This window comes from Monodon monoceros, unplaced genomic scaffold, assembly GCF_005190385.1.
Source record: "Monodon monoceros isolate NGI ecotype Baffin Bay Population unplaced genomic scaffold, NGI_Narwhal_1 Super_Scaffold_16, whole genome shotgun sequence".
Lineage (NCBI taxonomy): Eukaryota > Metazoa > Chordata > Mammalia > Artiodactyla > Monodontidae > Monodon > Monodon monoceros.
This window is the reverse complement of record NW_021703772.1, coordinates 96632689-96659998: the sequence shown is the minus strand read 5'-3', so window position 1 is coordinate 96659998 and position 27310 is coordinate 96632689. Positions and strand designations below refer to the sequence as shown.

At 40.8% G+C, this 27310-nt stretch overlaps 2 protein-coding genes across 13 annotated transcripts in view; one reads left to right on the top strand and one right to left on the bottom strand.

The window, feature by feature from the left end:
• The window catches only part of NCKAP5 (NCK associated protein 5), a 1052051-nt gene that overhangs the window by 171229 nt on the left and 853512 nt on the right, over window positions 1-27310 (bottom strand). For all 12 annotated transcript variants that reach the window (XR_003793798.1, XM_029224397.1, XM_029224398.1 and 9 more), the window contains 3 exons: window positions 23491-23559; window positions 13614-13652; window positions 4908-5027 (listed from right to left, as the gene is read on the bottom strand). Coding sequence is in view for 11 of the 12 variants with exons in the window: in XM_029224397.1 (XP_029080230.1) it covers window positions 4908-5027; window positions 13614-13652; window positions 23491-23559 (228 nt within the window). In the remaining variant the exon portion in view is untranslated. The remainder of the gene's footprint in view (window positions 1-4907; window positions 5028-13613; window positions 13653-23490; window positions 23560-27310) is intronic.
• LOC114896965 (ribonucleoside-diphosphate reductase subunit M2-like) lies at window positions 17089-19450 on the top strand. The gene is given in 3 exon segments (XM_029225576.1): window positions 17089-17254; window positions 18268-18491; window positions 18494-19450. Coding segments are annotated over 3 exon segments (1347 nt in total).

Here is a 27310-nt window from a genome sequence, read left to right as displayed (position 1 = left end):
GATGAATGGATAAAGAAGATGTGGCACATATATACAATGGAATATTACTCAGCCATTAAAAAGAATGAAATAACGCCATGTGCAGCAACATGGATGGACCTAGAAATTGTCATACTGATTGAAGTAAGTCAGACAGAGAAAGAGAAATATCGTATGATATTGCTTATATGCAGAATCTAAAAAGAAATGATACAGATGAACTTATTTACAAAACAGAAACAGACTCACAGACCTAGGGAACAAGCTTATGGCTACTGGGGGGAAGGGTGGGGGGAAGGGATTGCTCAGGAGTTCGGGATTGACATGTACCCACTGCTATATTTAAGATGGATAACCAACAAGGACCTACTGTATAGCACAGGGAACTCTGCTCAATGTTATGTGGAAGCCTGGATGGGAGGGGAGTTTGGGGGTGAATGGATACACGTATATGTATGGCTGAGTCGCTTTGCTGTGCACACGAAACTATTACAACATTGTTAATTAGCTATACTCCAATATAAAATAAAAAGTTAAAAAAATATTGAATTAAATGTTAAGCCATCCAAGCATACACTGACTATGTATTATGAATGGTGATAATATCTGTGGGAGGGTAAAATGCAACATTCACAGCATAATTGCTGCCCTCAAGGAGATTCCTATTTAGGTGAAATAAAAGTTAACGTGAAATCCCTAGTTATGGGGGTTGCACTGCATGACCTCCACCGTCAGTACCACGTAACTCTAGGATGCCGTAATTGCATATGAAATTAAATAAAATAAAGATGCAATGAACGAAAAATACATCAGAAGCACAAAGATAATTTTAAAATCGTCTCATCTCATCTGAAATAATATAAAAACACTAGCAAAAAAAGTCAACGCTCTCAGAAGTGACAGCAAAGTTTTACACCTTGGTTCTAAGCTGTCAGATTCCCAACTGTCTGTGAGAATAATCTACACTATAACAGTCTTTTCTTTCTATCTTGGCCCAAGGATATGAGTATAGGGCCTTTGAAATATCAGATAAAAAGGAGAAGAATAAACTGTGTTAGGTGGAAAATATGAGAATAATGTCCTATCAAGATGACGATAACACAGGTGTCCAAAGCAAGACAAGAGCAGAACACACAGGAGAGGGGAAAATCTTGGATGCTACAGATCAAGAGGCTTTCAGAAATGTGTGAATATAGTAGGCGATTACACTGCAGAAGCCCTCTGAACTGATTTGAGCACAGGTGGGCCCGTTAATCAAAATGTCTGTCAGAGTACAGAATCAGAAAAGTGTTCCTCGTGTCCATTTGTATTCCATGTAGAGGGAACACAGGCAGGAAGTGAAAGGGAGGAAGCGGACCCTGACCATGGATTTAAATCCCCAGTCTGTCCATTACCACTGGGTGACACAGCCTCTTTGGGCCTAAGTGTCCTCATCTGTAGAATGGGTATAGAGATAGTTCGTACCTGAAAGTACTGTAACGGAGATAAACTGGTGAACACTATAAAGGCTGTAGAACAGTATCTAGCACTTTTTTTTTTTGGTAGGGCCAAGGCTGGCTTTTTTGCCTAGGGATCATATTATTAGAGTCCTCCAATGTCTTTTGTGGTTTTTTTTTTTTGGGCATCAAACACATGCTTTATGCATTGTCTATGATTTCTAGGTTTTGTTTTTCTTAATAGTGGAACAAGAACTTAAAACCACCTGAGAAGCAATTTGCAAGCAGAATGCCTCTACATTTAATTCAATTCCCCATCTCCCGCATTTTTTTTTTTTTTTTGCAGTTACACACCTGTATTTCATTTGATCACAAACGTTTTTAGGGACGTGTCTTTATAGTGTTTTTGAAGCACTCAACTTTATTTTATAGAAACAACCCTTTTTGCACCACATTTCATCAGTTTATAAAGTAGTTAAAAATTTCATAATCACCGTGACAAGTACTAGTCACGTGAACATACTGAGTTACAAACATAACTCATTCATGGTGGAAATTCAACTCAACTGGTAAGAGAATTAAGTACTCTTAGTAGAGAGTTTCAACTAGTTGTCAATGTTCGGTAAATTGAGAGTGTAATCTAATATAATTTATAAGAGGAAATGGTGAGCATTGGTTAATCTGGCCAGTGAGTTCAAATAAGGTTAGTTATAGACTCCGGTTCCGTTAAGAATGTTACTTTTAGATTTTATTTGCTACACTGGTTTCTTAATCCATTAGAATTTAGCTCAAATTATTGATTTTAATATGGAGGCCCTTATTAGTCTGACTTGCTTCCACCCATAGTCCCAGAGATGCTTTTCTGGAAACTGGAATCGACAGAGAAGTTTATGGCCATTCTTAAGATTTTAAATTTCAGGTTAGGCTTCTTTCCTTTCCCATCATGGACTGGTTCCCTTTGTAAGTTTCCCAGAATCTGTTAACGAATCCTTAGAACTATCCCTTTTTGTTCCTCTTATATCAGAATTTGCTAAAGAATATCCATGTAACCTCTTATTCTCTGTCTTTGAGGGACAAATAATTAGCTATTTCCTATAAATTATTTTCTTTTCTACAACTTACAATGTATCTACTAAAATCACAATGGGTTCAACAATCTTCTTTCTGTATTTCTCTTCACGTGGCTACTTAGATTGTAGAGAATCATTAGGCTGTATTCAGCAGATGACAACTAATGCAGTTTTTTAAGATACATAGAAACCTACTTAGAAATCTTCTGTACCGAAGCTCCAGTCCACGGGCAGAAGCTGTAACATCTCTCATACTCGGGACCAGGCACACTGCTGGGTTTGCTGTGCTCACCAGCCACACCCTCAAACAAACTGGGCTGGACCAGCATGGCTGCATAGTTCCAAAGCCTCCACACAAGACAGGAAACATTCAGAAGAAGAGGTAGGGGTATAAACCTCTCTTAGGTGTATGTAAAGTAACTCCCCAACTTGCAGAATGAATCTGGGTCATTTATTCATTATTCCATTCAACAAATAATTACAGAGCTTCCACAGGTGCAAAGCAAGCTCAAACTGCTTTTCCTTTAGCCGGTGCTCCATGATATGTATTTGTGCCACCAGAAAATTAAAAAAATCACAGGTCGTATAATGAACAGACCACCTGAAAAACCAGCAACTTTGTCTATGACTGTGAGCCCTTAGATGTTAGAGGGCAGGCATCATCCTTGCTATTATTCTACGTCCAGAACTACTATCAGCCCATCTTTTACAAATTGCATTTAAATTAGAATGGTTCCTGGAAGTGAGGTCTATCTGGGGAGAAACAGTGTGTTGGCTGAAGACACCCAAGGAGTAAACACTGAGTTCTATTGTTTGCGCAAACACCATCCCCTGCCAGTTGGATATGTATTTAAGAAATTTGTGTCAGCCAATGAAGAAGCTTAAATATCTATGGCACATGTGTTTACTGTGGAAATGAACCATCATGATTCACAAACAGGGACTGTAGATCCTTAAAAATTGTTCCAGAAAAGCCTCAAGTTAAAACACGTAAAACGGAAAAATTCATGAACATGCAATAGCTGTCAAAAGCAATTACAATAGTGGATCTTGATTATAAGAGAGCAAATGAGATACAACTTTTAACAGATGCAAGATTCTCTCTGACCAACATTTATCGTGGGCAGGATCAGGAAACAGAATAGAGATAGATGATTTTTTTTCCACACAATTTATGAGTCATAAATTATGAATTATGCGCTAATAGATAAAGCAGAGAGAAAATTAATTTAAGAGATGAGATCTATTTTACAATTCAGAGAGCTCTTTTTTCTTCATCGGAGGTGCGGGGGGGGATTACATTTTGATGTGCGGTTTTACCAAACATCTTTCCTTCTCTGAAATGAACTGCAATTTCCCGTTATTTCCCTGAGGAGTCAGGGAAAGATGTTTGTGCCAAAGTTCAGAGGGTAAATTAGCAACACTGTCTCAACCATCTGGAAAAGTGCTGAACTTTCTAGCATGATGGAAATGTTCTGTACAAACACTGTCTAATATGGTAGCTGCTGGCCATGTGTGGCTTTTCAACACTTGAAATCTGACTAGTTTGACATAGAAACTTAATTTAAATTAATGTTTAATTTCAATAGCACCACATGGCTAGCGGCTACAGTGGTGACAGGCTAGTCTAGAGGGTATCTCTGTCTTTCCCCTTTCCTTTAGTCAATCAGACCAGGCAGCTGGGGGTTATATCCTTTACAAACTTGGAGCTTGTGTGAGCAAATATGAACATTAATAGCATTAAAAAAAAATAGGAAACAGCAAAGATCAGCCTTCTAGACCCCTCTGCCAATCCACGTGTCTCCCTGCAGTCAGATATATTTTCTAGTGCTTTCTCGGGGGGCAGCTTCAAAACGATTCAAATGGTTTGCCTTTCCACAACTTTCCCTGTTATGAAGGCAACCGGAAGAGTTTGGTGAGAACGCTTAGACGAAGAGAACCTGTAAAAGACTAAGGCGGAGTGTGTTAGGTTGTGAGGAGGCAGGCTGCAGAGACAGAGAGAGAGATGAAAGTACAACAAAGCCCAGCTGTAGTTTTGCTTACAGAGAGTTTGAAATAAAGAAATGTACTTCGGCATCACATAAAACCCCGCCTTGCTTATCAGGGAGTGCAAGACTACTAATACTTGTCCCCAGAGCAAGCAATTATTTGCTGACTCCATTCCCCGGTTTCACTTGATACCTCTGATTGTTTCCTTTTACCTGTTTATTATGTGTTGATGCATTTCTTTATCAAAATTAGGTTTAAAGAGTCAAGAGGTTTAAGAGACATTCAATTTTAATGACATCCCTTGAGAGGGGAGAGAATGGAGGTTCTGATGCAATATGTCTTGCCCATGGAGACAGTGGTACCTTTTGAAGTTAACTCACTTTCTGTCAATAGCATTTCAGTAGCAAAGACTGTTTTGCACAGAAACACATACCTGGAGGAGCAGATCAGAAGTTGGTCTGACTCGCTGTTGGAAAAGGATGCTTAGCGTTCGATTCTGTTGTTCCAAATCAAACACTCTCGTTTTCAACTTTACACATTCCTCCCTTAGATCCTGCAACAAACACATTGAAAGAAAAAAAAGTCTATTACCATTAAGACACTTCTGCGTATTAACACTATATTTCATCTGATATTTCAGGCATATTAGTAAAAAATAGTATTTTAAGCCTTCAAGCCCCCCAGAAATAGATCACACACAATGTTTTCTTCCACAGCCCACTGTCTGATAGAATTATTATGTTCAGGGAAGACCTACTTGAAAAAAAAAAAAAAGCACCTTGAAATCAGAAATGCATTAATCTAGCATGTTATTTTTGAAGATGGTAAATCTCAGCAATATAAAGTCAATTTAAGTTTCCACCTATATATTTGGCTTTTTCACTGTCTTCATAAAAGCAATCATAAAGCACAAACCACAGGACAATGTTTTCACAGTGAATAGATTTGATCAACTAAAGAAACTATCACTTTTTTTTAAACGTCTTTATTGGAGTATAATTGCTTTACAATGGTGTGTTAGTTTCTGCTTTATAACAAAGTGAATCAGTTATACATATACATTGTTCCCATAGCTCTTCCCTCTTGCGTCTCCCTCCCACCCTCCCTATGCCACCCCTCTGGGTGGTCACAAAGCACCAAGCTGATCTCCCTGTGCTATGCGGCTGCTTCCCACTAGCTATCTATTTTACGTCTGGTAGTGTATATATGTCCATGCCACTCTCTCACTTTGTCACAGCTTACCCTTCCCCCTCCCCATATCCTCAAGTCATTCTCTAGTAGGTCTGTGTCGTTATTCCCATCTTACCCCTAGATTCTTCATGACCTTTTTTTTCCGAGTCTCTCATACAGAGTGAAGTAAGTCAGAAAGAGAAAAACAAATACCGTATGGAAACTATCACTTTTGATGGAAGCTTCCTCTGTCGTTTGCGGAAACGAGTTGAAATTCTCAGTGCGGCTAACTGAGCCAGTGATGCATTTAGACGGAGTGAAGCAACTGTGGAGTGAAGGCTTATAAGGCCACTTGAAACTTGCCCATCCTCTGAACTAGTGGATTTCCATATCTTTTGGGGTGTTCTGGTCTTAGTGTTGGGGAAGAAGTAGAAGAACCGTACCTCAGCATCCCCTGAGAGCAGCTCTTTTGAATAGTTCAAACACCAAGGAGCTTTCATGAGGGGGGCTGACATGCGGGAGCTTTAGGATGCTCTAGAATCCCACCCAGGAGCTGCCTTCCAAGTTAACTTGTGATAAAGACAGTACTTATACTGACATGTCTACACCCTCTTTGGTGGGGTTCAAGGAACACCAGGTAGAATAAAGCCCCAAGGCAAGGTTCTTCAAAAGCTGACCCTTTTCTACATTTCAAACTTTATCTTACACTATTTCCTGATTTGAAAAAAAAAGGTTTCTGCTCTTACCATGCTCTTACCCTGTTCTTTAACAAGGGTCTGCCTGTTCTCGAAAGCACCAGGCATTCTGCCTCCTTCCCCCTCCCCGACCTCCCTTTTGCTTCTCATCCACCTCCTTCTTCTGGTCCAAGTTTGGCTCTTCGGTTGACAGCCAGTTCAATTTCCGTTTCCTCTCCCACGCCTTTACCTGGCACCCTCCGCTTTTATCTGCTCCCTTTCCTGAACTCCAGTAAGCCCTCGATGCCTCTTCTACGACATCTAGCTAATGTGAGATACTGCTCTGTGTTGATTTGCTTTCAGGCTCTGGACTTATCTTGTCAATTAGATGACACGCTCCTCCAAAGGCACGAGGAGATACTCACAGAAACACCAGCACGAGCATATTGTTCTGACATTTTTCCTTCACCACCTAGCACAACACCCCACAGAGCAGTAGGAGCTTGATAAGATGGTGTGCTGATTTCGTTAAAGGGGTCAATGATGAGGAGTTCTATTCTCTAGTGATGGTGTGATAAAGAGAGTTTTAAGTTTCTCAACACTGCTAGTGTGTCTACCTATGTATTCTGAGGTGGGGCAGCTACAGGCCTCACTTAAGGCTCTGCATGCAAGACAGGGTGCCAGTCCACAGCTCTGCTCCCCGGGACCTAAACAGCAGTCACAACGGTGAGTGCGCCTGTTTCATACATAACCTTGGGGCAACCTAAGTGTGCAGCTAGAGAGGGGTCTAGCTTCCGAGGCTTTCCCTGAGATGCATCATCATTGCCAGGCTTCTTCATTCTATTTACAGGAGGCAGAGGGACAGGCCAAGCTATAGCTCAGTGCACAGCTTACGCTCACTTCACCTTTTTAGCTAAATAAGGAAGCTGATGCGTAGGATGGTTTCAACTGATTGCTGCCTACAAGTGCAGAGCAGAGCAAAGGAATGCCATGTCCAGATGAGGCAACCAGGGTGCAAGCTGTAGGAGGGCAGCAGCTGTAAAAGCAGGGGCAGGGGGGGTGTGCGTGCCATTTAGCAGAGGCTGTTTTGGGGGCCTAGGCACTGCTCAAATTAAAAGGCTAAATTTGCTGTCTTTATTTAGAATTCAACCTCTGTGTCTCGCTAATGCTAATTTTTGTTCTTAGCGTGTATATAACACTCCCTGCTCCCAAACGCTAATTGTTTTCACTACTGCTAATTAAGCAACTAATAAAACTTGACTGTGAGGTAAATAAATATTAATAGTACCTATTGGGTGGGAAAACACAATCATTCTCACTTGCGGGGTGGGGGGATGGAAACAGAAGCATATGAGTTTGGATTTGCAAGGAGAAAGGAGACTTGTAAGGAATACCAGCAACAGTTTTTAGTAGCAAAACTGAGAATAACTTGAAAAGATTTCTTCAGATGGGTAAAAAAAAAAAAAATCAATATATTCTAAAGCAAGTTTTTGTACCAGTGCCCAAATTTCCATGGCCATTACTGTTACTTAAGGCAGTAAAAGTTCATTAGCAGGAACACACTTTATCGACCTTGAGAACCGTTCATCACTCGTGGCTCATCTCGATCGGCACAGAGCAGAGGGGGGAATGGAGGGCTTTAGGAAGGTGACGCTGCTCTTACAATCACTGACCAACAGAATTGAGCTGGACAGGAAATTTGTAGATATAAAAGAATATTCTGTGTTGTTTTAACATTCTTGTTTTCTTCACTCAAGCTGTGGATGGTTAAGTGATGCCAGACAGCTGTCATCCCAAGAAACTGTAATCAAAGCCATGTGTGTGTGCCCATGTGCACACACATAAACACAGCCAGACTGGAGAGATGGAAAGAGAGAGAGAAAAACCACAGTTTCCTTGACTACTAGGCAGAGTGTCAGCGGGCTGTCTGTGCTTCCCCTGGGCTCACCATGAGAACCCACTAACATAAAGGCCCATATGACATTTTGAGGCTGGGTGCAAGAGCCACTGTTCTAATGCTGTCGATTATAGAGGGGAGAACTAGACTATGCCCCCCAGGTAAGGCGTTACAAGCTAAAGAACTCTCCTGTTCAGAGGCCAGCCTCTGAGATCATGGCTCCCAACAGGGGCTGGACCATCTGCCCTCATCCACAACCTTTTTTTTTCTCTGCTCCCTAGTATGTCTCAGGCCTCAAGGGGAGGACCCCACTGAAAATATATGGTTGTGTCTTTTGAAAAAAAAAAGGGGATGTGTTGTATAATGTTATCAGGAAGAAAAAATGCCAAAGAGTTGACTACATTTCATCTCACGTAAGCAAGTATAGTGGTCTTTGGGTTCAAGGAAATAGCCCAACCTGTTTTCTTTGCAATCTGCATGCCACTCTCAATTGAAACAAAGTAAGGCATTACAGCTGGATGCCAGGGGAAAATATACTGAGCACTGTGATGCTACTGGTCTAAAAGGGCCCTGTGTATCTTAATGATCCCAAACCATAACTTCCCCGGAGGATCCACACATTGTACTCCTGACAAGTTTCACCTGTGTTTGGGGCTGAAAGAGATTCTGGCTTCACTGCTGTGTAGTAGTTATGGAGTATGGTTACTTTATGCATTTAGAGCAAAACCATTGCCAGCTCCAGGTTAAAGGAAATTTAGGGAAATGCTGGTTGATTAGAAGCTCGATATATACTGATATTACCACTGGAGTACTGTTGATTAAATCTGATTTTATCGTGTACAATGATATTATACTGGTATTCCTATTTCAGAGGCAGTGGGTATCATGGGAACACACTGGATTGGCAGTTAGGAGGCCTGGGCTCTGGTCCTCATTACCCACATGACCTTGAGGAAGTAACTTATTCTGGTTACGCCTCAGTTTCCTCACCTTACAGGTAGCTTCTGCACAAAACCAGGCTTCCAAGACAAGGCATGCCTCAGCTGCTTCATGAGATGGCTTGTCAAGGGCCACCTGAATCCTTCCCTTAAGCTTACTGGACACCACATCCACCAGCCTCTCCCAGTCACAACCCTTCTCAGTGTCTGTCACTGATATATCCCTATCTCTTCTAAGAATGCTAATACTTCTGTAAAAAGAAAAGGATTACTGGAAAAGGCTGGTCACATCTCAGACCAACCAAGGACCTCAACATCAAATACTTAAAAAGGCAAGACAGGTAACATAATTGTATCACTGAATCAGGCCAGTTCTAATCAATAGGAAGTGGTGAATCTCGTGGCAAACTGAATACTGCAAGCCTTCATCCAAAGGGCATTCAGATGAAAACATTCTTAATCTGGGTGATGGCTAAACAGTTTATGTCATTACAGTGAATTGAGCCTATTACCAAAGCTAGTTGACAAGCTCAGGGTTAAATGTTCACTAAGGTCCCTGGCAGTTGGGAAATTCTGGGGTCTAAAATAAGACTGATTCTTAGAAAGCTTGATTTGGAGAAATCTCCAAATTTAGAGTCACTTTTGACTCCACGCATGTCAGATCCTGGACAGCCTTGCTAGCGAGGACTGGCGATGCTTCCAGAAGTTTTAAGAAATCTACTGGCTTCCTTGCCCTTTTGTTTTATTTCCTGCAATCGCATGTAACTAATCATTGGGTTTCAACCCATCTGTTGATTTTTATAGCATCTCTTCTGGTATGCCAGAAAAATACCTTTTTGGTTGCCCAGGGAGGAGGATATGAAGTCATGGCAGATTTGCCTTTGTGTCATAACAAATGATACAGTCCAAATTTGTACCGAATGGTACAAAGGGTAAGGGCATGGAGTGAAGTGCAGTAACCCTAGGTTAACATACGGGCTTTGGCACTTCTAGCAATTGGAACTATGGGAAATTTATTTTCGTAGCCCTACCTCACAAGATGGCAGTGAAAACAAAAACAATTCAGTGCATTCAAAATGCTGGACATGGGGTCTGACTCCTTGGTAGTGCTAAGTAAATATAAACAGACTCTCTTCAAGGAAACCAGATCCTACCCACACCATTGGTACACAAGTGGACCCAGATGGCCTGACCACACCTCCTACAAGGGAAATATGTAGAAGTTGGGAGTTCTTTTAGCTTCAAGCTACAAAATTGTGTTCTGCTGCTATCTGGTTGGCTGTACTGCTAGATTCCACCATACAAGGGCCTTAACCCATGTTGGCAAATTAAAAAACACCATGAATATTTGGCGATTCTAAAGAACATGAAGGTAAGGCTGAGGTTGTTGATATGCTGGAAAATAACTCCAGGGAAAAATGCTTTTCTTCCAAGTTTGGTGTTAGTGGCAAAAAAGGAAAAAGGAAAAAAAAAAAAAAAAAAAGAACCTAGGAGAGTAACATTTTCAGTGAGTGTAATTGTCTTAATGAAGATAAAATATAGTTCAGACAAAAATATGAGTTTAGCTCAGGTTATTGATTTCACTTGCACTTATAGACTTGGACCTATGATTTGGAGGCATAAGTGGAAGTGAGCTGGGTTTAATATTGTCATTTTAGCGTTATTGATCTAAAGGAGGGACAGTCAGCTCTCTTAAGAGAACTCGCAGATTTTTGAGATAAATTGAATTACTTGACTAGGACATGATATGTACATTTAACAGAAGCTGCTAAATTTACGGAAATAATTTTTTTTTCTACCAGTATTTGGAAAGGAAATACACTCTGTGACTTCAAGGTGCTCATCGGAGCCAATTCCTGGTATGCCAGAAAAATACCTTTTTGGTTGCCCAGGGAGGAGGATATGAAGTCATGGCAGATTTGCCGTTGTGTCATAATAAACGATACAGTCCAAAACTGTATGGTTATGACTATAATTTTACCTCATGGATTTTATGTGTGTGTGTGACTTGGATAAATCACTCAAGGTTTCTGTTTTTTACTCTGTGCCAGCTACATCCCTCTTTAGAATTAGGTTTCTCATCTGCTTCCGGAGAAACCTCATTTTATTTCCTATATTGTGCTCTTAATTAAAAAGAAATGTTTGTCTTTTTGTAGCAGTTCTACAGTCTCTAGAGAAACTGGGAAGTGCACGTTTCTGCAGAACATGGTTCTTTTGGAATCTCTGAAAGCCCAGGCATCTTTGCCTGCTTCACAGTATCCCTGAGGTATGCTATCTCACAGTAGCACATCTTTTTGTGTCTTACTGCTTAACTGTACCAAGGCAGATTTATCTGTTTACTAGTTACTACTTGAATTTGTGTAGCTATTTTTTGTGGCTGACCTGAAAGGTCCCATTTTCCTTTATATTGTACCAGACAGCTTTCTTGTCTCTTTTCTGAGGTACCATTAAAAAAGACAGGCATGAGAAGTCTTTCAACAGTTACACACAGAGCTGCAACAGTGCCCCCTCATTCCTTAGGTTTGTAATTAAATGAGTGTCGAGTTTCCAGCAGGAGGAAAGCAGTTGAGAAATTAAAGCCTTTGAAAAAGAAAAGGCATTCAAATATATTGTGACAGAAATCATGAGTTGCCCTTCAACATCTGTTTCGACCCTTCTTCTACAATAAGGTGACAATCAATTTTCAGCTGGGCACATACCCAGAATAAAGACTCCACTGTCAGCTTCCTTAGGTGTGGATGTGTGATTAAGTTCTGTTCATGGAGATATGAGTAGGGAGGTGTGAAAACTTTTGGAAGTTTCTCTTAAAAGACAGCAGGTGTGTGTCTTTTAGCCCCTTCCTTTTCTTTGGCTTTCATTTCTTCCTGATGGCTGAAATGTGGATGTGATCACTGGAGCTAGAGCAGCCATTCTGGACAATGAGGTAACCCTGGAAATGAAGGCCACATCCTGCAGAATAATAAGATGGAAGCCCGGATGCCAGGAACCCTATCAACTTTATGGAGCAGAGTCATCATACCAGTCATGTACTGTCCACCTGTAGATTTAGATCTGAGAAATAAATAACTAATTTTATTTTATTTTATCTGATTTAAGCCACCATTATTTTGGCTCTCTGTTACTCACAATGGAACCTAATTCTAACCTAATAAATGTGCTAAAATCTCTCTATTTATGTAGTTTAATGTAAAATCTGAATCAGTTAAAATCATTTGTAGCAGGAAGCATGATATTTTGACAGAAGTAGTTGGGGGAGAGAATCTAGCAAAAATATTATTCTAATGCCTCTACAGTATACATTTAAAATAGTATTTATTTAAGTACCTTTATGAGAAGTAGTCAACCCCTAATAAAATTGTTTTCAATTAAAAAAAATCAAAATGTCATAAATGATTTTGCTCTCCTTAGCCACATCTTCCTGAACATGCCACATGATCTAAGATTTTCTTTTAAAGAGGAAATCTATCTCACAGAGAGGTAAATCAGAATAAAAAAATTTGAAGGAATCAGAATTTAGCCTCTCAGACACATCATGGAAGGAGATGCAAAAGGTTCAGTAAAATTCACCAAACCTGCCAAATTTGGGCAACTACCTGCATTTACCCACTCTGCCCCAATAACATGATCTGAAGGCAGAATAAGAAGATGACAAAGGAGAAGGTATAGAAATTTCAGGCTGAGAAATCACCATTTGTTGTTTTCCCTAACTTTATGAGTAACTGACAAATATAACTGTATATATTTAAAGTGTAAAACATGATAATTTGATATACATTACATGGTAGAATGATTACCAAGATCAAATTTATTAACAGAAAATTATTAACACATCCTCATAGTTAATTCTCTTTTTTTATTTTGTGATAATAAGGCTTAAGATCTACTCTCAGCAACTTTCAAGTATATAATACCACCATTTGTTTTATCTTTACCACAAACGTGTTCCTGGGGGAACAACTCTATATGTTCCGTTTTATAGGACGACCACAGCAATTCTGGGAAGTAGACATTGTTATCCCTATTTTACGGAAGAGGAATTAAGGTCCAGAGAAGTTAAACAAACTTCCTAACCTCAAAGATCTCTTGCTGAATTTTAGGCCTCTGTTAATGCGGCCCATCACAGGCTATTCATTTTATAGGAGTCAGAGGAATCCATCAACTTATTTAATGTTTGCATTTACTAAATAAAAATGATAGGTTTGCTACTCATCTGGGTGGGCCCATGGAAATCTTTCATCTTCAAAAGGCTTTCTATTACTTTCCCAAGAGTTTAAATTTTATGAATTTATTGGTCATTGATGTTACTGCATATGCCATCTAAAACGCACACAATTTTAACCTAAGTGAATAAATAGAAAAATATTGTAGCTATCAATCATAGTTTCTGTTAGTTTGACAATGTGAGTTCCAATCTATTCACATAAGTACTTTGAAAATAATAAAGCCAGAAAGTGACCTACCTTTTGAGTGAGCAGAGCTTGCACAACTTGGTTGGCTACCTTTAAAAAATAAAGAAAAGAGTTGCCGTTTATAATAATGAGACTTTATATGCATGGACTCTAATCTATCAATAAGTTTCCCACAGCTTACTATAGCTAATTAGCTCCTTATTTTCCTCTTTCCTCTAGCTCCAGAGGACCTGATTCTTTTCATAATAAGCCTTTCCTTCTAGGTAATACTTCACTTTTTCCAAAGGTGACCTTGTTGCTAATTAAGATGGTTAGGCTGGAAAGATCATTCATACCTTGACTCTCACATTTCCATATTTGGAAAAGTAATATCCTTTCATATGTAAAGTACTTTAAGAAGGCTAAAAAATGATACAGTGTAAAACACGATCCTAATTATCTGTATATGGTTTCTACACTGCTGATTTACAATGTCCTTTGCCTCTCCTTCCTATTCTTTTGTTGTGTGACTATTTCACTGCTTAAAATTACTTGCAATAGGGGTAGGTGGAATGGTGGAGAATAGGGGCAACTCATCCTTTCCTATACGCTCTGCTTTCCTACTCCACATCTTCTTTTACGCCATCCTCTTGTCATTGTTACCTGTGATAGAGTCTGATAGTTGTTTACTCTATCCCCCATTTGCCCCTTCCTCCTAAGTCACAAACACTGATTTTTTGGCTGGACACATCCAAATACATTTCCCTGCCTCCCTTGTCACTGTGTGACAAACTTCTGGCCAATGAGTTTTTAGCAGTCTATCTTCTTGGACTTACAGGCAGTTTCTTATAAAAAGGGGGCTCATCCTTCTTTCTTTTCCTAGCTGGGATATGAAAGTGATGGCTGGAGCTTCAGCAGCCACCTTGACAATGGAAGTCACATATTAAGTATTTTGGGGCAGAAAAATAGGATGAGCCTGGTCCTGATGATGCATGGAGCTGCACTGTCTATCTCTGAACTGGTATATGAAAGAGAAATAAAATAGGCACTGTTATGTTGAGTTTCTTCTAATATACAACCAAATATAACTGTCACTAATACATTGCTAGAACTCTAATTTTCTTCAGGTATCAGGCAGCTTGTGACAGTAGGAGAAGCTGGGCCCCTCTCAGCCCAGGGAGGTGAATCTTGATTAATCTAAGCCAGTGTTGGTTATTCCAGTCCCTTTCAGCGACTGGCTTAGGAGTGGGCATGTGACACGATTCCAGTTAACGGCCATGTGAAAAACCGGTAACATGTCCATGATATTTCAAGAATCTGGCATTTTCTCCAGATAACCATTCATCATTTCTACATGTATTTACACTAAGATTTCTTTTTCACCTGCAGGTTTCAAAAACACTTCACAAAGACTCATCAAACTTCACCACAACCTTGAAATTATGTACCCATATGGCTAATATTGATAAAATTACAGTAGATAGGTGAATTATGTGGGACTTTTTAGTCAATACATACATAAACTATAAACATTTAGTGTGATAACTGAAACTGACAGCATTAAAGACCAAGTCAGCATATTTAAATATCTTAAATATAAGGTATTTCTGTTCATTCATTTATTCAATATAAATTTGCAGAGTATCTATGACTGGGATGTGTTCTTTCATTTCAAAGAGAACACAGCTGGTAGGAGGTTGGCAAGAACACAATTATAAGTGTGATAATCGTGTAATCATGTAATCATATTGGTAATTCTCACATTCAACCTAAGGCTGAGGACCACACTTTTATCTTCTCTTTCTCTTCATAACAAATGTATTTTTGATGACACTGAACCGTGTGTGCTCATTTCTCTGTCTAGTATAGGGGAACAGATTATGGTAAAAATGTTTTCACGGGGCTTAATTGTTTCTTAACTCAATATTGACAAAATAGCATATCCTTAATGACAGTGAGCCACCAGTAAGCCTCACTGAAAATTAAAATACAGGCTGCAATCAATTTACACCACAAGCAGTAAATGACAAGAATCAGATTACCTATAATTGGTTCGTTGAACTGTATGCACAAGAAGGATTTTTTCCCCTATCAGAATCCTTTTCAAATTTATATTGTTGACATTAAGTAAAAAAGAAAGGCCTTTCGTTGAAACTAACTACAGTTTTGAAGAAAAAGTATTCTTAGGTATTTTGCTTTTTAGTCCTGCCCAAGTTAAAGAAGCATATCTAAGAACTATCATAGTCCAAAATAAATTGTATTTTCCGTAACTGGTGCCATTACTTTTTCCTTTATTACTTTATTTATACATGATCACAGTGGTGATAAATGTTATTCGGCCGACACAAATTGACCAATAGCATAATCTTGAAAATCTTTCAGTTTTTAAATGTTCATTTCAATTCGTAACTGTGAATTTAAAGTCAAACTATATACCATCTATTCTATTCTTGAAAATTAAAAAAAAAAAAACAGAAGAATTGAACTATTCATGCTGCTTAAATCAGGAACAATGTACCAAACTTAATTTATACCATAAATAATTTAATTCTTTTGGATAGCAAACTTTAGATTTGATTTACATTCTCATAAAACTGCCTAATATCAATATTTTCTTTTCTTCCTCCGAACTGGTCCCTCACTTAAACCAGTCTGTGGCACAGTGGTCGCATAAAATAGCTCTCTACATGATTTAGCAGGAGTCATAAACGAACACCTTATCTGTAAGAGCCTGTAGCAGTAAATATGTTATATCTTTGCAATCCAATATGTTTGCCCTATAGGCTTATAGACTCTATCTCTGATACAGTTCCTTTTGGCACGTACTTTGGACAATTGTTTGCTCTACCTGAAAACTGAACAAAGATATACGAATGCATTGTTTCTTTACCTACTGACATGGGGTTCTATTACCCAGAAGGGCTCACAGGTTCCTTGCAGAAAAGCAGGCATGTGATACACATGCTTTCCTTGGTACTGTCTCTAAAGACAGTTTCCTGGGTTTTGTTACTACTTTTAACAGCTCAGGTTCCCCGATGCATCAACAGAACAACTGTTTGGAGCTTGTGCCTGCAACCTCTAATAGGTTCACAAGATGATCCCTGGAATGGGCCCCTGCCCTCATCATAGCATCTTGCCCTTAGCACTCAGGTTGCAAATAATCACACCCCGGCAGGCCCAGCTAATGAGAACAAATACATTCTAGTGTCAGCTGACAGCTTTCCTCTCCAAAGAAAGAAAAAAGACCAGCTGGGCTGGGCCATGGGGACCTGAGACACACTGAGCAAAGGTGACAGTCGGTCCTTAAGCCCCTGGCTTGTTTGACAACTTCCCTTAGGCTCTTTGTGGAAACCTCCCTCTTTGAATCTAGAAGAGGAGCAGGGGTGTGGGCAGCGGGGCAGCCGGGCGGGAGGAACAGGGGTGCCAAGAAGAGCGGCCAGGTACATCTCTCCTTTGCTCTCCGTAAGAATTCTCTCAGACAAGCCAGCTCCTCTGACACTTGGCTCATCTGTGACCCACACACATCTTTGTTCTTCTTCCCTGTCAGATGAAGAGGGATGGGGGAGGAGGGCAGAGAGAGGAGAATCAGGGCTGCAGAGTTGTCTGTTACTTTATTGCCAAACAGTCCCTGAGGCTGAATGAGTTTATTCCAGAGGGAGCCAATGCTCACTACATCCTGAAGACTGTCGGGGATGGGGTCCAGGGTGTGGCGCGTAAGGTACTCAGCGGACACCATGCTTAACGGTCCTGTCCTCCTGCTTGGTGGCCCTGCTCTCACCCTTTTATGCGCTACTTTATCATGCCAAGCCACTGTCATGTCAGCAACGTAATGTACAAACCTGGTGGCTAAAGCGCGCCTTTTGGGAAATGTGCTTTGGAGTTTTCTCTGCTTCTGAGCTTGGTTTACTGTAGGAAGGCAGCTGGGGGCAGGTGGGAAGAGCACTGGGGCAGAATCACAAAAAAGACCTGGGTTCAAATACTGCCTGTGTTGGTCATTCACTGATATGTATGGGGGTGGGGAAGCAACCTGATTTTTCTCATCTGTCAAGCAGGGGAACCGTCTGCCTCTAAAATTGTGAAAAAAAGCATGAGATGATAGACATCATCAGAGAAAGCACCTTGGGCAGTACCTGATCAAAAGCAGTCACCCCAAAAATGTTAAATCTGAATCCAATCATTCAAACTTCAGAAACTAAAACACATTTTCAGGTAAGCAGTTAAGGAAGGATGGTTTGAGAAGAAGGGCTTTTATTTGTAAAGGGATGGGGTGTGTGTGTGTGTGTGTGTGTGTGTGTGTGTAAAATACACGTATAAATAAAAATCACTAAGCACCTCAATATGTTCATTTCCCAGAAAATAACACTCAGTACAAAAGGGACTGAAGAACACTTCAAATTTACATTTTATCCACCTGTGTATGTTTCATGAAACCCATTAGCAAGGAAATAACTTACATGAGGCCTTACCTTGTTAGTTTGTCTAATTAGTATGAAAAGCCTTGAAAAGAATTTCCAGTTGGCATTATTACTACATTCAACTACCCCTTTGAGAGTGTTCTCTTACAATGCATGGAAATGGATTGTCTACTCTCATGCAATTAGTTACAAAACAACAGGCATGTGTAATCAGGGGGCGGGATTCATGAATACAGAACATTTGTGCTGCTCACAGGTGGTTCTTTATTGCAGATCCCCTCTTTGGCAACAGTTAAACTTCTGCACTTAAGGACGGAGGGCCCAGGACCTGCACGCAGTCCCACCTGGCGTCCCGCCCGCCACCGTGGCTGGCCTGCATCAGCAGCATCTCCTCCAGCTCTCGCCTATGAAGGGGCTCAGCCTGGCGGACTGGGAGGACACTCCCCCGTCGCTCAGTGGGACCGCAAGGAGGATCTGCCAGGAGCCTGCCGAGCCGAACCCTAAGCCATCTGCCCCCAGGGTGGAGGATGAACCACTCTTCTGAAAGAAACCCCCCGCCGCTTTGTCATCTTTCCTATCGAATACCGTGATGTTTGGCAGATGTATAAGAAAGCGGAGGCTTCCTTCTGGACAGCTGAGGAGGTGGACCTTTCCAAGGACATTCAGCACTGGGAAACCCTGAAGCCTGAGGAGAGATGTTTCACTTCGCGTGTTCTGGCTTTCTCTGCAGCAAGTGATGGCATAGTAAATGAAAGCTTGGTGGAGCGGCTTAGCCAAGAAGTTCAGATTACGGAAGCCCGTTATTTCTACGGCTTCCAAATTGCCATGGAAAACATACATTCTGAAATGGACAGTCTCCTCATTGACACTTACATTAAAGATTCCAAAGAAAGGGAATTCCTCTTCAATGCCATTGAGACAATGCCTTGTGTAAAGAAGGCGGCAGATTGGGCCTTGCGCCGGATCGAAGACAAAGAGGCTACGTACGGAGAACGTGTCGTAGCCTTTGCCGCAGCAGAAGGAATCTTCTTTTCTGGTTCTTTTGCATCGATATTCTGGCTCAGGAAACAAGGACTGATGGCCGGCCTCACATTTTCCAATGAACTTATTAGCAGAGACAAGGGTTTACACTGTGATTTTGCCTGCCTGATGTTCAAACACCTGCTACACGAAACTTCGGAGCAGACAGTCAAAGAAATAATCGTCAGTGCAGCTAGGGTAGAACACGAGTTCCTCACGGAGGCCCCGACAGTGGAGCTCATTGGGATGAATTGCGCTTTGATGAAGCAGTACGTCGAATTCGTGGCAGACAGGCTTATGCTGGAGCTGGGTTTTAGCAAGGTTTTCAGAGTAGAAAATCCATGTGACTTTATGGAGGATATTTCACTGGAAGGGAAGACTAACTTCTTTGAGAAGAGAGTAGGCGAGTATCAGAGGATGGGAGTGATGTCCAGTCCGACAGAGAATTCCTTTACCTTGGATGCTGACTTCTAAGTGAACTGAAGATGTGCTCTTATTTTGCTGAGTTTTCTTTTCTTCCTTCTCATCAAAAGAGAAAAAAATCAGCTACCTGAACGGTATTAACCGGCTATACCATAAATTGCCCATAATTTTCATTAATGGCATCTTTAAAACTGTGTAGCTACCTCAAAATCAATCCTGTTAATGCTAGTGGGGTCACCTAGGTTGAAAGCGTTGACAAGAGCTACTCGGATTCTTACGAAAGATCTTGTCCATGTTTGGCTTTTCCAAGCAGGCTGGCTGTACATGACTTCCCCCTGGCTCTTAACAGCACCTTCCTTGGCCTCAAAGTGTGGGGAGTCAAGCGAGTTTGATCCAGCAGGATTAAACAGTTACTACCACAAGGCAGTAGGAAGACATCAGACTCACTGCTTCAGATTTTAAAGTTTACTTATGATTTGTATATAAAACTGGCACATTACACACAAATAAACATAGTTTGTACTGTCAGAGTGAAGGCTTGAATTTAACCTAAATTTGTTGGTTTCTACACCAAATACAAAAGTATTCTATTTACCACTAACGGGAGCCAATTCAAGGTTTACTAGGTGATCAACGTAGGTTAAGCCTGTGTAAACTAAGGGTGTTATTTTTATTCTTTCTTTTCTTTGATGAGTTGAAGAGCTTTTTAACTCAATCCTGTGCACACTTAGGTATCAGAATCAGCCAGGTGGTGCCACATAGAACACAGGTTGGTTTTGTGTTCTGTAGCCCACGTCGAGTATCGCGGGATAAGAGATGTGGAGAAAGGAGACTCTTAACTTAGGTCATTAGGAACTGAAGTGTGATCCGGACTCACTGTGGGTAACCTGGGTGTGCATGAGGGGCGGTATCGTTTAATTTCTCAAATCGTATGTTCCCCAACTTCAAGTTAGTATGAAAGATCCTTGAAGAGTTTTCTTAGCTAGGATCCAAGATATTAACTTTGTGAATTGGTTTTCAAATCATCCTTGAATGAAAGGACCCACGTAAGATCTTTCTCCTAATAAGTGGTAAAACCGGGACTGAAACTGCTTCTCCTAAAAGTGGAGTGTTTATTCTGATTTTGTTTAATTTGTGTGGGAGTAGGTACTGGTGACTTAACCGTTTGTACTTCAAAGTTAGAAAGTTGTTCTACTCTATGTTTCTTTTTATATCACATCTGTAGTTCATACTTTGAAATACTTACCCAGTGTTAGTCTGCAGTTCATAACTGACTGAGTGGATACTGTCCAGTGCGACTGCTCCTAGGATTTGCCCAAATGTGAACATCATCTGCCGGACCCTTAAACTTCGGTAGAAAGCTGGTGTTATGTGAACAATTCATACATGTTCCACTCAAATATTAATTTCAGAAGAAAGTATAAACGTAACAGATGTATTTAATCGGGCTAGTTTGAATCAATCCACCTTTATGTTCCCTCCCCCCCTCCAAAAAAGATGTTACACGGAAGGTAATGCATGACACGCACCGATCCTTTGGCCACGTCTGTTAACACGTTGTGTTGTGTGTTGGCTGACCGCTGGCCTGTTCTGCTGTCACTTTTCTTCATTTATTGTGTTAATATAAATGGTAAGATAGTCAATTTAAAAACTTCTGTAATATGGGACCCTTTTCTACCTTTTAAATTATTGTCATAAAGTTAATCCAGATTATATGGTCCTTACACTTGTGCGACACAAAAATAAACACCTTGCCTGGCGTTGTCAGGTACAGGTGGCAGTTGGAAGCAGATTTTAGGATTCTACCTCCCATTAGCTGTGTGACGCAAGCATTAGCTTCTGCCAACTAGGGTTCGGTTTTTTAATCTGTTAAAAGGAAACAGACTTTGTCTAAATCATTTCAAAGTCCTAATATTGAGTACTGCACCAGTGATCGATGATTTAAATAAAACCGTTCTCATGTCAAATAAAAGAACGACAACAAAAAAGTACAGTGGGATTCCCCCTCTGAAAATTCTGTCTTCAGTGGAAACTTTATACTCAATGATTTTCTGGGTGAAAACTTCGGTTTCACCAGACACATGCTAATGACACCCTCGGAATGCAGGCATAGAGAACGTACAGAAGGCAGGCTGTGAATTTCCAGAAAGGAATGCTGGGAGCTTTTTGAGTGATGGGGGGGGGATGACTTGTGGGAAAATTGCGACAACTAAGAAGTTTCTGTGGTGTGATTCACGTAAATTTGACTTCTAAATGCAGATTAAGTCTCACTGGAAATTTCTGTGCAGGAGGTTAAAGTGGAACTTTGCTGATCAATACATATGACCCAAGGGCAATATTTGTTCCTTTAAATATCCTTGGATCTATTTGGTCTTTCTTGCCCTAAACTTTGATTGGACCAAGTACCTGGGGAACAGGGGGGAGGGGGCTGAACTGGCCTCACTAGACACTGAGTCACCACTCCTCCCTTTATGTCAACTTACTTGAGCGATTCTTTTAACTTTGGACGGCGTAAAGATTATTCAGTCCTTTTAAGTCTTGACACGGCAGACGAGTGCAAACACCATTTTGCTTGAGTAACTAATATATATGGCTGGAGATATGAAACAATTAAAATCTTAAATAGCTAAACAGTTTTCTGGGGACATTTTGAGGGTTCTTCAACAAGTAACTGTGAAGCAAAGTGGTCTGTGTTATGAGGATAATGGCTCTTAGTTTGCAGGGCTCAACAGCATCACCCGGAGAGCTTGTTGATATACAGATCGATCATAGCCAGGCCCACGTGCACTCCCAGAGTCTCTGATTCTCTACAGCTGGGAACGGGGCTTAAGAATTTGCATTTCTAACAAGTTCCCAGATGAGGCTGATGCTGCCAGCCCAGGGATCCCATTTCAAGAAGCACTGGTGTAGGAAAATATCCAGCACAGGTGGAACTCTGAAGGAAACACCATTTCTAGTTTCAAGGGAGAAGAGGAGTACATGGCGGAGGTGATGATGCCATAACTGGGATTTGAACCTGTGTTCTTTGTCATTCAACCCATGGCCTTCCGGGACAATCAATGGGGGGACTGGGGGAGGGAAGGGGGAAGGAAGTTCAAGAGCGTTTGTCAGAAAAGGTTTTCCCAATGGTTAGTGAAGAGGCAAAGACTGAAGATACATTGCTAGTTTCCACTGGTAAGGTAGCAGAACTCGACTGAATGTAATTTTTCTTATTTTCTTAAAATCTCCGTCAGCTGTATCATAACAGCTCTTAAACAGAATCTCTTAGAAGAATATGTGCAAGTCTTAGGGTATCAGGCAGATGACTACAGAAGTCATCCCATCAAATGAGTAACTCCAATCACCAACCAAGTCCCAGATAAGAGCTTGTCAGGGAGGCCAACGGCCAGTCCGGGCTGGATGACATAGGAAAGATGGGTGGTACGATCCCTGGCGCCGTGTGAGGGGATGGCTGAGGGGAAAACCAGGGCCCTGCATACACTTCAGTCTTCCCTCCCCTCTCAGGAACTCTGAGCCACCCACCATCTCTGCCGTCATCTCTTCATCGTCGTCGAATCACATTTCTCCAGTTTACTCAGGTGTGTGGCCCTGTCTCCTTCCATTCTGCTCAAATTTTCCTCCTTACTTCCCTTTCTCTTCTTGCCTTGTTCTCAATCCACTGGTTTTTCCCCTCTGGCTGCCAACTGTGAACATCGTCCCCACCCACTCTATCAAGGATTTGCTTTTTCAGAAATGGCATCCAATTGGAGGCGATGCAGCCTGCCCTGAGGTGGCTTTTCTCATTCACGGGCTGGGATCACACTTACTGGACAGGACGAATTTATCATACGGTGAAGCATCTCCCAACCTACGCCCCAAGCATATTAAACAATAACCAAGAGGAATTTGCAGATGCCCATATAAGGATATAGGGAGGGAGGGGGAGGGGACTGACTGACCTTCCTTCTCCACATTCACCATGTTTACAGCCTTCCTTTGAAGGCGAAAATGCTAATGTTCTCTGGAGACCCGTAAAAGACACACATTAAGATCTGACATAGGGAATCCTAAACAGTCCAGCCTCTTATCCAGAAGCACCCCGCTCCCCTTACCTCATCAAGACACCTCTCATACTGTTCCCTTTGATTTTCATTTTCCAAAGCCAACGCTGAATTCTCTGCCTGCAGTAGAGATACAAAAATAATACAGATAAATCAATGAAATGCTGTGTTACGTGACATCTTCAATACAGTTACTAAATATATCTCCTCAGGATCCGAAACACTCCTGTAGAAGAATCTTTGACGAGTTTGCTCTAAGTACTATTATAAATCTCTCAGGGATGACTCCTGTCTTATAGTTCACAAAAAGGCATTAGCATTTAAAGAAATGCAAAACTTGATATTTTGAAGAGGTAGAAAATCAAATCATGGCCTGATGCGAGAGTGTTCTGTGAAAAAGATTATAACGTTTACTTCATTCTGTGAAAATGTAAATGGAAAAAATGCCTTAATCCACTTCATTAAGACCTGTCACAGTTTCACAAGCTGGTATTTGTTTAGGTCACAGAAGAGAACCTCAGGTAAATTCGTGAAAGCGTAATTCCACAAGCAAACTAAACATGTTGTGTTCTAGGTTAATCAATGACTTTTGAACATGAGACTATAATGAGAAATTTAAGAATTGAACATACTTAAGAGTCCCTCGCCCCTCCCCCTGCCTTTTTAAAAGTACTGCTTTCCTGCTCCTAAGAGCCTTGTAGGTACCTTAATGTTAAATAAGTTACTGTAGGATCCTAGGTTGAATATGGTTACTAGGTTACCAGCAGAATAATAAGGGAACAAAAGTATACAGTACAAGCACATCAGGTTTTAGAAGAAGCATGGAATGGTGGCATGGAAATTGCCCTCTGTGTCTGGTGACCTGGGTTCACTTTGGCCACTGCTGGCCCCAACCTGAATCCTGAACTGTATAAGTTAACCCATCCCATGGCTGCCACAGTGATCACCATCCCAATCTCCCAAGGAAACCTGGCTCTACCCACCCCTCATGACAGCCCTCCTTGACATTTAGAAGTGGGCGTACAGACCTTTAGATCATTTTTTTTCAAAACTATGGTATGATTTTTAGGAGGTACACAGATTCACATTTTCCTGTTATAGTTTCTTTCAACTTTTTTTTTGGAAATAATTTCAAACTTACAGACGATTTGCAAAAATGGTACAATGAACTGCCGCGTACCCTTTCCTTAGATTCACCAATTGTTAACATTTTGCCACATTTCCTGTATCACTTTCTTTCTCTTTCAATTTTTTTCCTGCAACTTGAGAGTGAGCTCTTTATCCCTAACTACTTCTGTGTGTATTTCCCAATAACGAAGACAACCATAGTATAGTTTTCAAAGTCAGGAAATACACTGTTTATTAATACAGCACCACAATCTGACCTATAGTCCTTATTCCAAATTCATCCATTGTCCCAATAATGTCGTTATGACAAAAGTTTTTTCCAACCTAGAATGCTCTCCAGGATCGGGACCTGATCTTGGATGAAGGACAAATCATCTATTTGTCCTTCATCCAAGATCATGTAATCTGGAAGAGCTGTCGTCTATGCTGTTTGTCCCTCCCTCGCTCCCTCCTTTCCTTTTTTTTTTTTTTTTTGGAAGAGTAGAGGGCAATTATTTTGCTGAATGCCCCTTAATTTGGGTTTCCTTCAAGTTTCCTCCTGCACACCTGGCAGTAATGGCACAGAAATGATACTGGGTCCTTCTCAGTGCATCATATCAGAATCGTGTCATGTCCATTTGTCCCATAATTGGACATGTTAACTTTGATCACTTGGTTAAGGTGGAGTCTTCCAAATCTCTCCACTGTAAATTTACTATCTTTCCTTTTAGAATTAATAAGTAAATTGGGGGCACGTACTTTGAGACTATGAAAATCTCCTATTCTGCATCAAACTTTTATCTACTTATTTTAGCAACCATCCATGAATCTTGCCTGGATCAACAATTACTTCGGTTGAAAATGATGATTTCTACCATTTTTCTGCCTACATTTACGAGTTTGCATGATGTCATAAGGAAGTGTTTTTCCTATTTATTTATCAGTATGAATACATGGATTCTTTTATTATTCATAGGGCTATGTCTGCGCTCTCAGTATTTATTCTGATGCTCAATTTTCTCAGCTTTGGGAAGGTGAATCTCTAAGCTGTGCCCTTTGACATATTTCCTTCATTTTTAAAACATGTTCTTTCTTTTTTGGCCCAGGGAAATGTTCCATGCCCATTCTGCTTGTCTGGTGCCCCATCCCTGAAAGCAGCCATTTCTCCAAGGAATGCTGCTTCTTTTTAGTTGGGCAATGATATTTGGAAACTAAGACCTGGATATTAATGTGTGCAAATTACTACTGAGGGATCACCGCTCCTAGTCTCTTTCAGTGGAAGGAAGCGTTTCTCCCTTCTCTTCCTCTCTTCCCCTCCCTCTCTCCTTGCACATGCATGCGCACGTGCGGACACACACACACAACCCCCCCACTGACTTTCTCCTTGCCCTCCCTTTTCATATTTGTATCTTCCTTCTTCTAGAGTGAGAGCATGGGCTGCTGACATCATTATATTTTCTCATTTCTTCAATCCTAAAGTGCGTACGAAATGGTCACACCACAAAAAAATAGTACTAAGAAGAATTCACATTTGCTTTTTCTTTAGAATGCAGGTATATAGTAAAAATACTGTGTTCAAAAGATACCAGACTGGCTCTTTCTCACCCCTCACACCTTAGTGTGGCTACACTATTTATTTGAAACTGAAGCTGGAAGGGTTGCATTTATGAATATTCTTTATGAGACTCAGAGAAATTGTGAGGAAGTTAACATCTGCTTCTTTCTCAATTTAAATTTATTTAGATTTAAATATGTTTTAAGAAGCAGATTCACAGATACAGAGAACTCTAGTGGTTACCACTGGTGAGAGGGAAGGGGGAGGGACAATATAGGGGAAGGGGAGTAAGAGGTACAAATTACTACGTATAAAATAAGCTACAAGGACACACTGTACCACACAGGGAATATAGCCAACATTTTATAGTAACTATACATGGAGTATAACCTTTAAAAACTATGAATCACTATATTGTATACCTGTAACATATAAGGCTGTACATCAACTATACTTCAATTAAAAATGTTTAAACTGTTTCAAAAAAAGAAAACTTATTTTGAAATTCAGTTCAGGTCATTTGTTTCTGATAGTATTCAAATTTAGTTTCTCCTCTTCTCATTGGTTTCATTTTGAATATGGAAAACATGAACATGATTCCAAAAGTCAAAACTACACTAAAAGGAGCGAGGTGTCACTTCCTCTCCTAACCCTCCGACATCACCCCTTCCACCTCTCACAGATTCTCTCCTAGGTCCCATCACTCCCTTTGTTCTTACCATCGTTAAAATCCTGTGCCCTGCCCCCCTCCTGTTATATATGCAACAATCAACTGTTCCCCTGCCTTCTTTCCTACCAGTTCTCTACTTGCATCCTTTCTGTTTTATCAGTTTATCACTTTCACGTACTATTCTTCCACCCTTGCCCTATACACCCCTGTTTTAGCCTCTGTGCTGGATGATGACCGGGGAGGCTGGTCTTATACTTCTCTTTTATTTCCACAGCATCTTGAAATTTTCCCTTCTTTTTCCCTTCACAGTCACATCTTCAGATGGTACCTTTCCTCTCAGCCTCGTTTCCCCCAGAATCATGGCCTCGCTGAGATGGTCACCTTAGGTCCTGTACACTTTCAAGCCCTGCCCTACAGCCAGTACTGAGATTTGAGCTTGTGGTGTCAGACCTTCTCATCCTGGGAGTGCTTTCCTTGTACCCTCTGCTACCACCCTGCCCTGGCACACACAGCCTCGCTGTGGATAGTGCTGTGGGTAC